Genomic DNA, 11352 nt, shown 5'->3' on the forward strand with positions numbered 1-11352 from the left:
CGTCACTCCCAGGTGACTGGCAATCAGGGATGCCGCCTCGCTCACCTGGCCACCCTTGAAGATTGTGGATCCTGCGCCGGCTAGCCGGCTGGCAGGGCGCGCGCCAACAGCCGCCAGCCGAAGTGCCCCCGCGTAGGTGGGAGGAGTGACTGCCTCTCACCATTCCCCGGGGATGCACCTGTGGAGAGACGGCCCGAGAGTTCCAGGGTGAGTGCGCAGAGGAGCTTATCCGCCTGCCTGCGGGTCGGTGTGTCCTGCCGGCTGCTGGGCGCTGGCCTGCGTCGCCTGCTTGTCTCGCTCCCTGTCCCTCGTCCGCTACCCCCTCTGCCCCCCCTCCCTCCAGCAGCCGGCCTCTCGGTCATCCCGCCGGGTGGGTGCCTGCGAGCCTCACTCCGCCCTCCTCTGCAGGAGCCAACTGGCGAGCTGCAGGCCGCCGGGCTCGGCCTGGGAGCCCATAAAACCCGCCCGGGCCGCGCCGCTGCGCTCCAGCCGCTGCTCACCAGGCAGAGCGAGCGGGCTTGGCTGGGGCTTCCTGCCCTGAGCGCGACACCGACTGCCCCGGACCGCGCCTCCAAGCAGGCTGAAGGGCTTCCGCTCTTGGCTTCCAGAAAAGTTTGGAGAAAGTGAATTTGAGGTGGATTGGCGGGTGGTAGCCCCTCCCCAGCCTTCTTTCCCTCCCAGAAGCCTCACTCTGCACAGCCTCCCCCATTCTTCCCGTCCTGATTCCCCATCTTCCTGACCCCTCCTTCTCCCTTTCCTGGGTCGATCCCAGTCACATTTTCTCCTTCCGAATCTCATCCTCCCTCCTCCTCTCTATCCCAGTCCTCTGAACGATTTCCGCCTATTTGCAAGCCTTCTCCCTGTCATTCTCAACGCTTCTCCTTTCTCTCCACCTCCCTTGCCACTCCATTTTATCCATCAAACCTCTCCACTTGCATCCACACCCTCCCTCCATCCTTCCCTCCCAGCAAACCTTGCTCATGGATTCTGGGCCTCTGTGGGATGCCAACCCCACCCCTCGGGGCACCCTCTCTGCCCCCAATGCCACAACACCCTGGCTGGGCCGGGATGAGGAGCTGGCCAAGGTGGAGATCGGAGTCCTGGCCACTGTCCTGGTGCTGGCGACCGGGGGCAACCTGGCTGTGCTGCTGACCCTGGGCCAGCTGGGCCGCAAGCGCTCCCGCATGCACCTGTTCGTGCTGCACCTAGCCCTGACAGACCTGGCTGTGGCGCTCTTCCAGGTGCTGCCACAGCTGCTGTGGGACATCACCTACCGCTTCCAGGGCCCCGACCTCCTGTGCAGGGCCGTCAAGTACCTGCAGGTGCTCAGCATGTTTGCCTCCACCTACATGCTGCTGGCCATGACGCTGGACCGCTACCTGGCTGTCTGTCACCCCCTGCGCAGCCGCCAGCAGCCAGGCCAGTCCACCTACCTGCTCATCGCTGCTCCCTGGCTGCTGGCCGCCATCTTCAGCCTCCCTCAAGTTTTCATTTTTTCCCTGCGGGAGGTGATCCAGGGCTCAGGGGTGCTGGACTGCTGGGCAGACTTCCGCTTCCCTTGGGGGCCACGGGCGTACCTCACCTGGACCACCCTGGCTATCTTCGTTCTGCCGGTGACCATGCTCACGGCCTGCTACAGCCTCATCTGCCATGAGATCTGTAAAAACCTAAAAGTCAAGACACAGGCCTGGCGGGTGGGAGGAGGGGTCTGGAGGACTTGGGACAGGCCCTCACCTTCCACCTCAGCTGCCACCACTCGGGGGCTGCCATCTCGGGTCAGCAGTATCAACACCATCTCACGGGCCAAGATCCGAACAGTGAAGATGACCTTTGTCATCGTGCTGGCCTACATCGCTTGCTGGGCTCCCTTCTTCAGTGTCCAGATGTGGTCCGTGTGGGACAAGAATGCCCCTGATGAAGGCAAGTGGGGTCTATGTGGGGGCAGTGAGGTGGGAGAGACAGAAAGAGAGGATGGGGGATTAGGTCAGGGTTACAATGCCTCCCAGGGCCAGGCAGGTGACAAACTAGTGGGGCAATGAAGGAAGATGGTGCCTGCTCCAAGTGAAAAGGGGCAGTTATGATTTCCATTCAGCCTACCGATGCCATGTCAGTATCTTTTACGTGAAATTTCCAGCTTTAAACATTTTGGTAACTAACAATTTTAAAATGCTAGGTGGTACTAATGAAATATGACCATTAGCACATTTGGCCACCAACTACTAGTTTGCTAGATGGGCTTTAAAATCATAGAATGGTAGCAATTTGTGGCCCATGAACTTGCTCTCTCAGCCTTGTCCCTCCTGCACCTGGACATGCCTTTGAGCTCCTTCTCAACAGACACTTCCAGTTAATTAGGGTTGGCACATGAAAACCCTGAAATTTCCAGTTCAACCTCTTCATGTTACTAATGAGGAAACAGAGGCTCAGAGAAGAACTGTTACCAGCTGATGTGGTGAAGTCCCAGGTTCTTGGTGCCATGAACAAAGAATTGGATGTGACACACACAAATAGCAAAGTAGCAAAAGTTTATTAAGCACAGTAACACTCTCGGAGAGGGGAGAGTGGGCTGAGCTCTGTGAAATGAGATCGGCGTCAGTTTGGTGTACTTTGGGCCTTTTTATGTGTTTTTTTTTCTCTTCCCCGAGCTGCCTAATCTTTAACCAGCATCTGGCTTTTGATTGATAGGTAGGTTGCTTAGTTACTTTGGCTCTTGTGCACTTGCACGTAACCTTCATCTCATAATTTTAAGTGCATGCATGCTATGCAGTACCTATGCATGAGCTTTAATGAGCTGATTCTCATATGGGGTCATTTTAGGGATACTTTTTCTCTTTAATACACATGCCCATCTCTGAGGAGCTGCCCCTTACTGGATTGGTCTGGATCTAGCCAACCATGGGGGCTCTTGACTCACTTCATATAACTTTTGTTTTGGCTCAGCTTCTGCTTCTTATCTTGCCTCTTGCTCACCCTCCTCTTTATCCTGCTTCTGCTCCTACTCATTCTGCTTTTTATCCAACCTCTAATTCCCTCTGCTGTTTTCCTGCCTCAGAACCATGACTTGCCCCAGGCCTCACAGCTAGGGAGTGACAAAGTGAAGAATAAAGCCCAGGTCTTCTGTCTCCTTGTCTTTTTCCTCAACCCCATTAATAACCCTGATTTTAAAAGTGGTTCTAAAAGGAGGGAGACTTTTCTCCTGTGTGAAAAACAAAATGGGAACCTCTAAGAGGACTGTGCTACAGTTGGCACATGGGAGGCCTGGCTCTCATCATTTTTCTGGGGTGTAGTAGACAGTGTCCTCCTGAGCTTTAGACAGTGCCTGATGGTCTGGCCGTCCAGAGGTGAACTTGTTCTCAGGAAGCCAGGGGCTGTGTCTAGGCAGCCTAAGTGTTGGAGAGCAGTATTCAGAACAGCTGCTCCTGCTCCCCTAAGCAGGAGTGAGGCATGAGGACAAGTGCATGCTGACCTGTCTGGGTGGCTATGGAGAGGGGTGATTGTGCCCTGCAGTGCATCTCATAGTGTGCACAGCTCAGGATGTATAGTGGGTAACACCTGCAAGTGTCCTAGGCAGGTCCTGTGCACAGGTTCCTCTGGAAGCTTCCTGAGAGTTCACTAAGCAGCAGTCTCAGGCCACCAATTCCCACCAGTGGTCCCCTTCCTTTGTATTGTTGTTTCTGATCTTGTTTTGCTCATCCCAGGACGTGCTTAAGCCAAATGCTTTGCTTTTCTGGAGAGATGAAATAGAGGAGAGCCATTCATGAATTTAATACATCCATGCAAGAGGCGTGCAAAAGTAATACCAAACTTCCTTCTTAATACAATATCCCTTCTTAATCGCCCTTTTGACATCGTCTGGGCGAGAGATTATTTGCAGATTATCCTTTAAGCAATGAGCAATTCCAATTAATTCTAGCCAACTGTAGGGACCTCCCAGCTCTAGCCAAGCACAGAATAGAAGGAAGGAGGGTTTCCTAGGCACAGGCACATTCAGCCTGTGGCCACTGAGGAGTGGCCTTCTGTATTTTAAATTTGAGTCACTTGAGACTCATAGAGGCAAAATAACTGGTCCAAAATGCCACTGCTAGTCAGAGACAGAGCTTGGGCTTGAATTGAGGTCTTTATGGCCAAGCTTCATCCAGGTCATGGCTTTACTCCCAACATTGTGGCTTAGCCAGTGGCACTGGGGTGAGATGGTCATCTGCCTCTTTATTGAGGAGAAGATGGTGCTCCTGCCACTCAGCCAGTGCAGACTTTCCTACTTGCCTGTAGTATCAACCATCATCATCAACCTGTCCCTCAACACCTCAGCCCTCACTTGTGTAGAGTGATTCACCATTTACCAAGGACTTCTCTGGGCAAGGAATGCATGGGACAGTGGGTTGTCCCAAAGGGTTATCTTACAGACAATGTGCTCCCAGAAAAATGAAAGCCCTTGGGGGAGAAATTCATTACTTTAAGCTTGCTTTCCAGTACACACAGTTCCCCTCCACTGCATGCTGGCCTGTTGGCCCCCTAGCCCCAAGTCTTTGGTCAGAGCCTGCTTGTTTCCTTGTCCCTGCCCCTGTCCCCGACCATCAGCTGAGTTTCTGGCAGAAGGCAACGGAGGCCAGGACTGGGTGTGGTAGATCCACCCTCAAGGGCTGGGAAGCGCAGCCTCCACTGCCTCTGGCACCTGCTCTGCAGCACCTCCTCTGTGGCACGTCTCCAGCCCCTACCAAGGCCTGGCTCACGTGAGCCAAACCAAACAGGCACTTCCTAAATGAAGGAACCTGCGGAACTCCTTTGTCCCTGGCTTAATCTGGACACTAAATGCACATCGATGGAGCAGACAGGATGAATACTGTCCCCTCAGCCAAAGCCACTTCCCAAATCTTCCGCAACTTATAGTTACACATTAACTAGGGACTAGGCCAGAACCCAGGCAAAACGGAAGGAAGGCTGAGTTTGTTTTTGGGGCTTGTCCCTTGTGTTAGTCCATTTGCATTGTTATAAAGGAATACCTGAAACTGAGAAATTTATAAAGAAAAGAGGTTTACTTTGGCTTACGGTTCTGCAGGCTGTACAAGTAGCATGGTGCCAGGCTGGGTGTGGTGGCTCATGCCTGTAATCCCAGCACTTTGCGAGGCTGAGGCAGGGGGATCAATTGATTCCAGGAGTTCAAAACCAGCCTGGGAAACAGTGAGACCTCATCTCTACTAAATATAAAAAAAATTAGCCAGGCATGGTGGCACACTGGTTCACCCCTGTGGTCCCCTCTACCGAGGAGGCTGAAGTAGAAGGATTGCTTGAGCACAGGAGGTCAGGGCTGCAGTGAGCCATAATCACACACTGCACTCCAGCCTGAGGGTCAGAGCGAGACCCTGTCTCAAAAAGAAAATTAAAAAGAAGCATAGTGCCAGCATCTGCTTCTAGCGAGGGCCTCAGGAAGCTTCCAATAATGGCAGAAGGTGAAGGGGGAAGCCAGCGTATCACATGGTGAGAAAGGACAGGAGAGAGAAGGGAGAGGTCCCAGACTCTTTCAAACAACCAGATCTCATGTGAAATAACTGACCTGTGATCCAATCACCTCCCATCAGGCCCACGTCCAACACTGCGGGCTACGTTTCAACATGAGATTTGGAGGGCACAAACATCCAAACTCTTTTTCTCCCTGTCTCTCTTTTTTTTTCTTGAGACGGAGTCTTGCTCTTGTCGCCCAGGCCGGAGTGCAATGGTGCGATCTCAGCTCACTGCAATCTCTGCCTCTTGGGTTCAAGCGATTCTCCCGCCTCAGCCTCCCAAGTAGCTGGGACTACAGGTGCACATCACCACACCCAGCTAATTTTCTGTATTTTTAGTAGAGATGGGGTTTCACCATGTTGGCCAGGCTGGTCTTGAACTCCTGACTTCAGGTGATCCATCTGCCTCGACCTCCCAAAGTGTTGGGATTACTGGCATAAGCCACTGCGCCCAGCTGACATCCAAACCATATCATCCCTCTTCTACTTCCAGGTGCTTCCCACTCTACCTTCACTTCTGTTCCCTGAACCAGTCCATCCAGGCCCAGATACCTTTAGCTTCCCACTCCTATGACTCATGTTCTCTATCAAATGTTCTCGGCCTATGTCTTCCCTTCTCTTGAGCCATGAGTTGCCACATCCATGAGCATGCCCCTGGGACACGTGCACAAAGATCCTGTGCATCTGAAGCTTTCACAGTGCTTTGCAGAGTAGGCAGTTGAGCTTTGCCTTTTATTTTACTGGTTGAAGCTCTGGTGGAGTATAGGATCTCTACCTTAGAGCTGAAAGACTTCGAGTTGCAGCTGTTACTAACTGTGCTATAAACACTAGAAAGCTTACTTCTAAGGTTCCTTCCAGTTCTGAAATTGCTTTCAATGATTCTACAACCTCCACTGAAGAGTGAGGTGACTCAGTATGCCACCTATGCCATGGCTATAACCATGACAGATCCAGCAGGAGGCCAAAGCTCATCCTAGCAGCTTTCCTGCTGATATGAGGGTTTCATTTAGTCTTTAGAAAGAATATTTTGTCTGGAAGGAATCTTATAGCCTTGGCATCCTCACATTTTGACTGCCCAAGAGAGAAATTAGTTTTTCCCTACAGAAAGGTATATTTCCTAGGCACAATCTAAGAACACAGAACAAGTTCTGGTCTGGAGAGGGGTGCTTGGAGGCCCAGTATGTAAAAGCTGCCCCCTCGGCTGTAGGGGGCAATGATGGCATAGGTGTCAATAGGGCAGTCAGGCTCCATTGATTGCCCCATCAGGTCCCCAGCATAGAGTCAGGCAGAGTCGATGCCCACACACTCAATGACTGAATATAGAATGAGTGGGCCTGCCCCTGAGGGATAGAAGGAGACAGAGTCCAGGAGGCCATGTGAATCCATGATGTATAATGTAAGTGGGGATGGAGATGGACGGGGCCTGAGCTTGGTTATTTTCCCTGCCTGTTTTACAGAAGTTGTCTCATTCTAGGTCTACAGCCATTAGGGGACTCAAGGTCTAGGTTTTGGAATAAAGTCAATTTCTCCTATCTGGGCTGATCCTATCCCTGACAACATTCCTTCTTCTCAATTAAACTTGAAGCAAACCTCAGCTCCTACATTCACCCTGCAGTTACACAACAAAAACAAACAAACAAAATCAGCATAGTAAGACTCTGGAGCCGGGAGTCCCAGGTTCAAGTCTCAGCTGTGTGTGTCTCTCTAATTATAGGACACTGAGTGACTCCTTTCTCCTCTCTAGGACTCAGTTTCCTCATCTGTTCCTCATCTATGGGGCCTGGACGCTCTCCCAGGTCCCTTCGAGCTGCCAATCTGAGGCTTCTCATGCTTCTCTCTTGGTAGATTCCACCAATGTGGCTTTCACCATCTCTATGCTTTTGGGCAACCTCAACAGCTGCTGCAACCCCTGGATCTACATGGGCTTCAACAGCCACCTGTTACCGCGGCCCCTGCGTCACCTTGCCTGCTGTGGGGGTCCCCAGCCCAGGATGCGCCGGCGGCTCTCCGACGGCAGCCTCTCGAGCCGCCACACCACGCTGCTGACTCGCTCCAGCTGCCCGGCCACCCTCAGCCTCAGCCTCAGCCTAACCCTCAGTGGGAGGCCCAGGCCTGAAGAGTCACCAAGGGACTTGGAGCTGGCGGATGGGGAAGGCACCGCTGAGACCATCATCTTTTAGGAAAGACTCGCTGGGGTCTGGTACTGCCCCCAGGACTAGTGGAGGTTCTCTGCCCACCTCGGGCACTGGAAATGAGAGCTGGGAGGGTAAGGGTTGGAGTTAGAGGAGCCCTGTCTGAAGCGGAGCGAAAAGGCCAGAATGGGTCCCCTACCCTGGTGTCACAGCTGCCCCTAGTGTGAGGGCTGCCTCATAAGCTCCCAATCTCAGACACTGGCAGTCAGGGAGAATCAAACTGCCTGTCTCCCTGGTCCTGCCATATTCATAGGGTGTCCATGCACACATGGTGTCCCAGATCTAGGCAGGCCTAGGATGGTGCTGTCTAGGGGTCCACGGGTGGCAGGAATTCAGAGGCTGGCCTTGTGCCCTGGCTACCTGTCTCCATTCTAACCTGACTGGCACATCTCAGCCTACCAGGAGAGGGGAGAAGTGAAAAACTGTGAGGAGGACTCTATTTGGATCCTGGATTTTTTGTTGTTGTTGTTGTTAGAGAGAAAATTGTTTCATGAAGAAAAGTGAATGGATATGTAGGGATTACCCTGCTGTGCCCAGCTGTCTGTTGAAGGGAGATGGTCTCATGGAGATGCAGGATTCAGTATAGTACCTGGTACCTAGCAGGAACTCTGCAAATGCCAGTCCCTCTTCTCCTCGTGCCACCCCCCATGACAGCGTGGATGACAGGGGAAAGTGTTGTATATTCTCTGTGGTCTGGTCCACTGTCAGTGTGGGTGGGAAGAAAGAGGGAGGGAAGGAGAAGATGAAAATGGTCATCATAAAATTAACAGCAAGAATAAGCCTCAAGGGCAGCAGGGACTTGTGGCCCTCCCTCCTTTCCCCAACCCACCCCCCAGGGAATCCAGCCTGTTCTTTCCCCGGGGGCTACACAGAGGAGACCTCCTTTGAGAAAAGGTGACATCATCATGGCTCTGGACACCCTCCAGACTCTTCAGAGCTTCCACCATGAACCATATGGATGCTGTGATCCAGTTAGGAGCCCGGGTTTGAATCTCAGCTCTGCCTTCAGTATCTGTGTGACCTCGGGTGAGTCACTCTCCCTTTCCAGGACCCAGTCTCCTCACCTGTATAATAGGTGAGATGATCTCTAAGCTCCAACCTTCCATGACTCTGCAATACTGGAAATGGTGTTACAGAGAAACACAAAGGATATTGTAACCAACAGGGTCTAGAAGAGTTGTTGCATTTTTATGACAATGGCATTGATATACTCTTTGACTCAATTCTGTTGACGGTGGGTCCCACCATGGCCATCCTGTCCACTTTTGTCCTCATCCTGGATGCTGAATCCTCCTCCAAGGCTGGGAGAGGCTGCAGGCCAAGGTAGACCGAGGTAGAGGAAGAGCATGGCACATGCGATTATCTCCAGGGGACTTTTACCATGGCATAGCTTCCCCACCCCAATTCTGATTCCAATTGAAGAGAGAGCCTTGCTGGTGGAAAAGACATCAGCTGAAACATCAGCAAAGCTGCATCCTGGTTCTGCCACCACCAATGACACACATCAATAAAATGCTGGCCAGTCCTTGCTAGCTTGGTTCTGAGAATCAAATAGGACTGTGGATATAACAGTCATTTGTAAAGTCATGAGCTCTATACTAATGTAAGGAATTACTAACTAATTAAGAGCTCCTGAGGGAAGCTCTAGGGAACACTTTCAGTCTCTACCCCTGACTCCCAGGGAAGCTTTGAGGAATGACTGTGGCTTTGCGGATATACTTCTTTAAGAGGCCACTCAGCTCTAAGAAGCCTCCTGAGGCTTTCTAAAAAGAAAAGAGCCTTGCTGAATGTTGTGAGTGAGCAAAGCATCCCAGTCCTTCAGTGCTAGAGAACTGGAGAGTGGGACCCTAATGGGACCAAGGCTCAGGCAGATGGGAGGACCCACAGTCTCCCTCTCACTGAGTTCTGTTGCCCATGTCAGCCCCTGACATCTAATACTTCTTCCCTGTCTATCTGCCCTGGTGAAGTGGGCTTAGAAGCCTCCCATGCCAGCCAGAGCTGTTGAATCTGCTCCTTCCCCTGCTTACAAAAGCGGCCTCCCCACCCCCTTGCCCCATCTTTAGACCACAGTTTCTGACCCTAATGCCTAGAGTTGGTAAATCTTTGTTCTTCATGATGACTGGGAGGTAGAAGGAACACCAGCTGTGTGCCCCAAAGACCTGGGTTTGCATCTTGATCTCACCCCTTTTCTACCTGTATCAACTTAAGCAAGTTATCCAATCTCCCCCAGCAATGTTTTCTTCATTTATTAAATAGAAATAGCAATGCCCACTTTGTTGGGAGGGATTTGTAAGATTGTAGACTAGAGATGGAGCACTCAACAGATGTTAGAGAGGGGAACAATGGCCTGGCTCCAGATTGCATCTGGTAGATGACCTCCAGGGTCCTGACCCAGAAGAGTCTACAGTTCAGAGAGGAAAAGAGGAGACAGACCTGGGATCAAGGCTGACTAAAGCACTTTCTTGTCTACCCTTTGCCTTCTATAGATCCCCTCTTACTACTATGATATTTTCTGTTTTGCATTGCACAAGAATAATTTACTTGGGGTGGTGGCTTTGGAGCCCTCATTGTTCCTCCCATGGAAAGGCTACACTTGATCTTTTCCAGAAAGCTGGTTCTGTCCTGTGATATGGACAGTGGGGAGCGACTGCACACTGGCTGAGGGCCTCGGGAACCCATTCCAGGAAGCTCCTGAAGGAAATGGTGGATCTCATCGGATCTATGAGTGAAAGTTCTGCAGGACCTGTAGGAGGCTCACCTGGACAGTCTGGGCCAGTGGAAGGGCCTTGGATAGGGTTCAAGGAGGAGGGACCCTGTGGAAGCAAGAAGGAGGCTCTGTGCTCTCTGGGGTGAATCCCATTTCTGACGGCTAACCCCAGGAGAAACTGAACAATGCCGTCTCTGGCTGGGCACTTGTGTAAATTGTTTATGCCATCCTGTGACTGTGAATGACAGTACTTTATTCCCTTAAAACCTATATACAAGCAGGACATGAGGGGCAGACGGGACAGAGAGGAGGACAGGAGGGGTTCATCGGTAGACTACGGGGATTTCTCAGAATCGTTATGTTGTTTGGTACAGGCCAGTACTTTCCCAGATAATGTGTCTGTGTTTTGTATGTAAATAGATCATTTATCTACTACAGGGCTATAGATTCAGCCCAGGCTGTAGCAGTTCATTCCTGGGTCGGAAACCCAGGTTGAAATTCACCAATAAAAAGATTTAATATCCAGGAAATTCCTGTGCATCTTTAGTTTTCTAGGGACAATGATAATTGGATGTGCAAGATAAAATTAAAGTGTGTTTGTCTTGAGTGAAGGGGTGAGGTTGCTGGGGAAAGGGGCCACCCTGCATCCAGTTTAAGTGGGAAAAGCAGTGTCTTCGAGTTTGCCATAGGACCACAAGGTGGCAGTGTGGAGCCAAAAGTGGGCCTGGCCTCCGCTGGGCTTGACTTGGCAGCTCCTGCCTAAGAATCAGGGTAAGGCCCTTTCTCTAGCCAAATATTGCTGAGATCCAGTGCACATTCTTTAACTCTCCTGGAGGATATGAAGCAGTAATGACTAACAGGGAAGGCTAGGAAAGTCACCCAGCCTCTTAGCTTGTGAGTCCTCAAGTTCCAAAGAGTCTTGGTCCCTCACTTGACCCGGTTCTCCTGAGATACA

General features: G+C 51.5%; 1 protein-coding gene across 1 annotated transcript; it reads left to right on the top strand.

Moving 5' to 3' along the window:
• Positions 1-374: 374 nt before the first annotated feature.
• On the top strand, positions 375-10927 carry AVPR1B (arginine vasopressin receptor 1B). Its single transcript, XM_525039.8, has 2 exons — positions 375-1920; positions 7344-10927. The coding sequence occupies exons 1-2, from the start codon at positions 981-983 to the stop codon at positions 7676-7678; spliced, it is 1275 nt and encodes a 424-aa protein (XP_525039.2). The 5' UTR covers positions 375-980; the 3' UTR covers positions 7679-10927.
• Positions 10928-11352: the final 425 nt, after the last annotated feature.

The sequence above is a fragment of the Pan troglodytes genome, chromosome 1, assembly GCF_028858775.2.
Source record: "Pan troglodytes isolate AG18354 chromosome 1, NHGRI_mPanTro3-v2.0_pri, whole genome shotgun sequence".
Lineage (NCBI taxonomy): Eukaryota > Metazoa > Chordata > Mammalia > Primates > Hominidae > Pan > Pan troglodytes.

Excerpts from the sequence above, each read along its gene's own strand:
- AVPR1B (XM_525039.8), top strand. The coding sequence starts at position 981 with ATGGATTCTGGGCCTCTGTGGGATGCCAACCCCACCCCTCGGGGCACC. Across the intron at positions 1,921-7,343 it reads CAAGAATGCCCCTGATGAAG|ATTCCACCAATGTGGCTTTC; the intron begins GCAAGTGGGGTC and ends CTCTCTTGGTAG.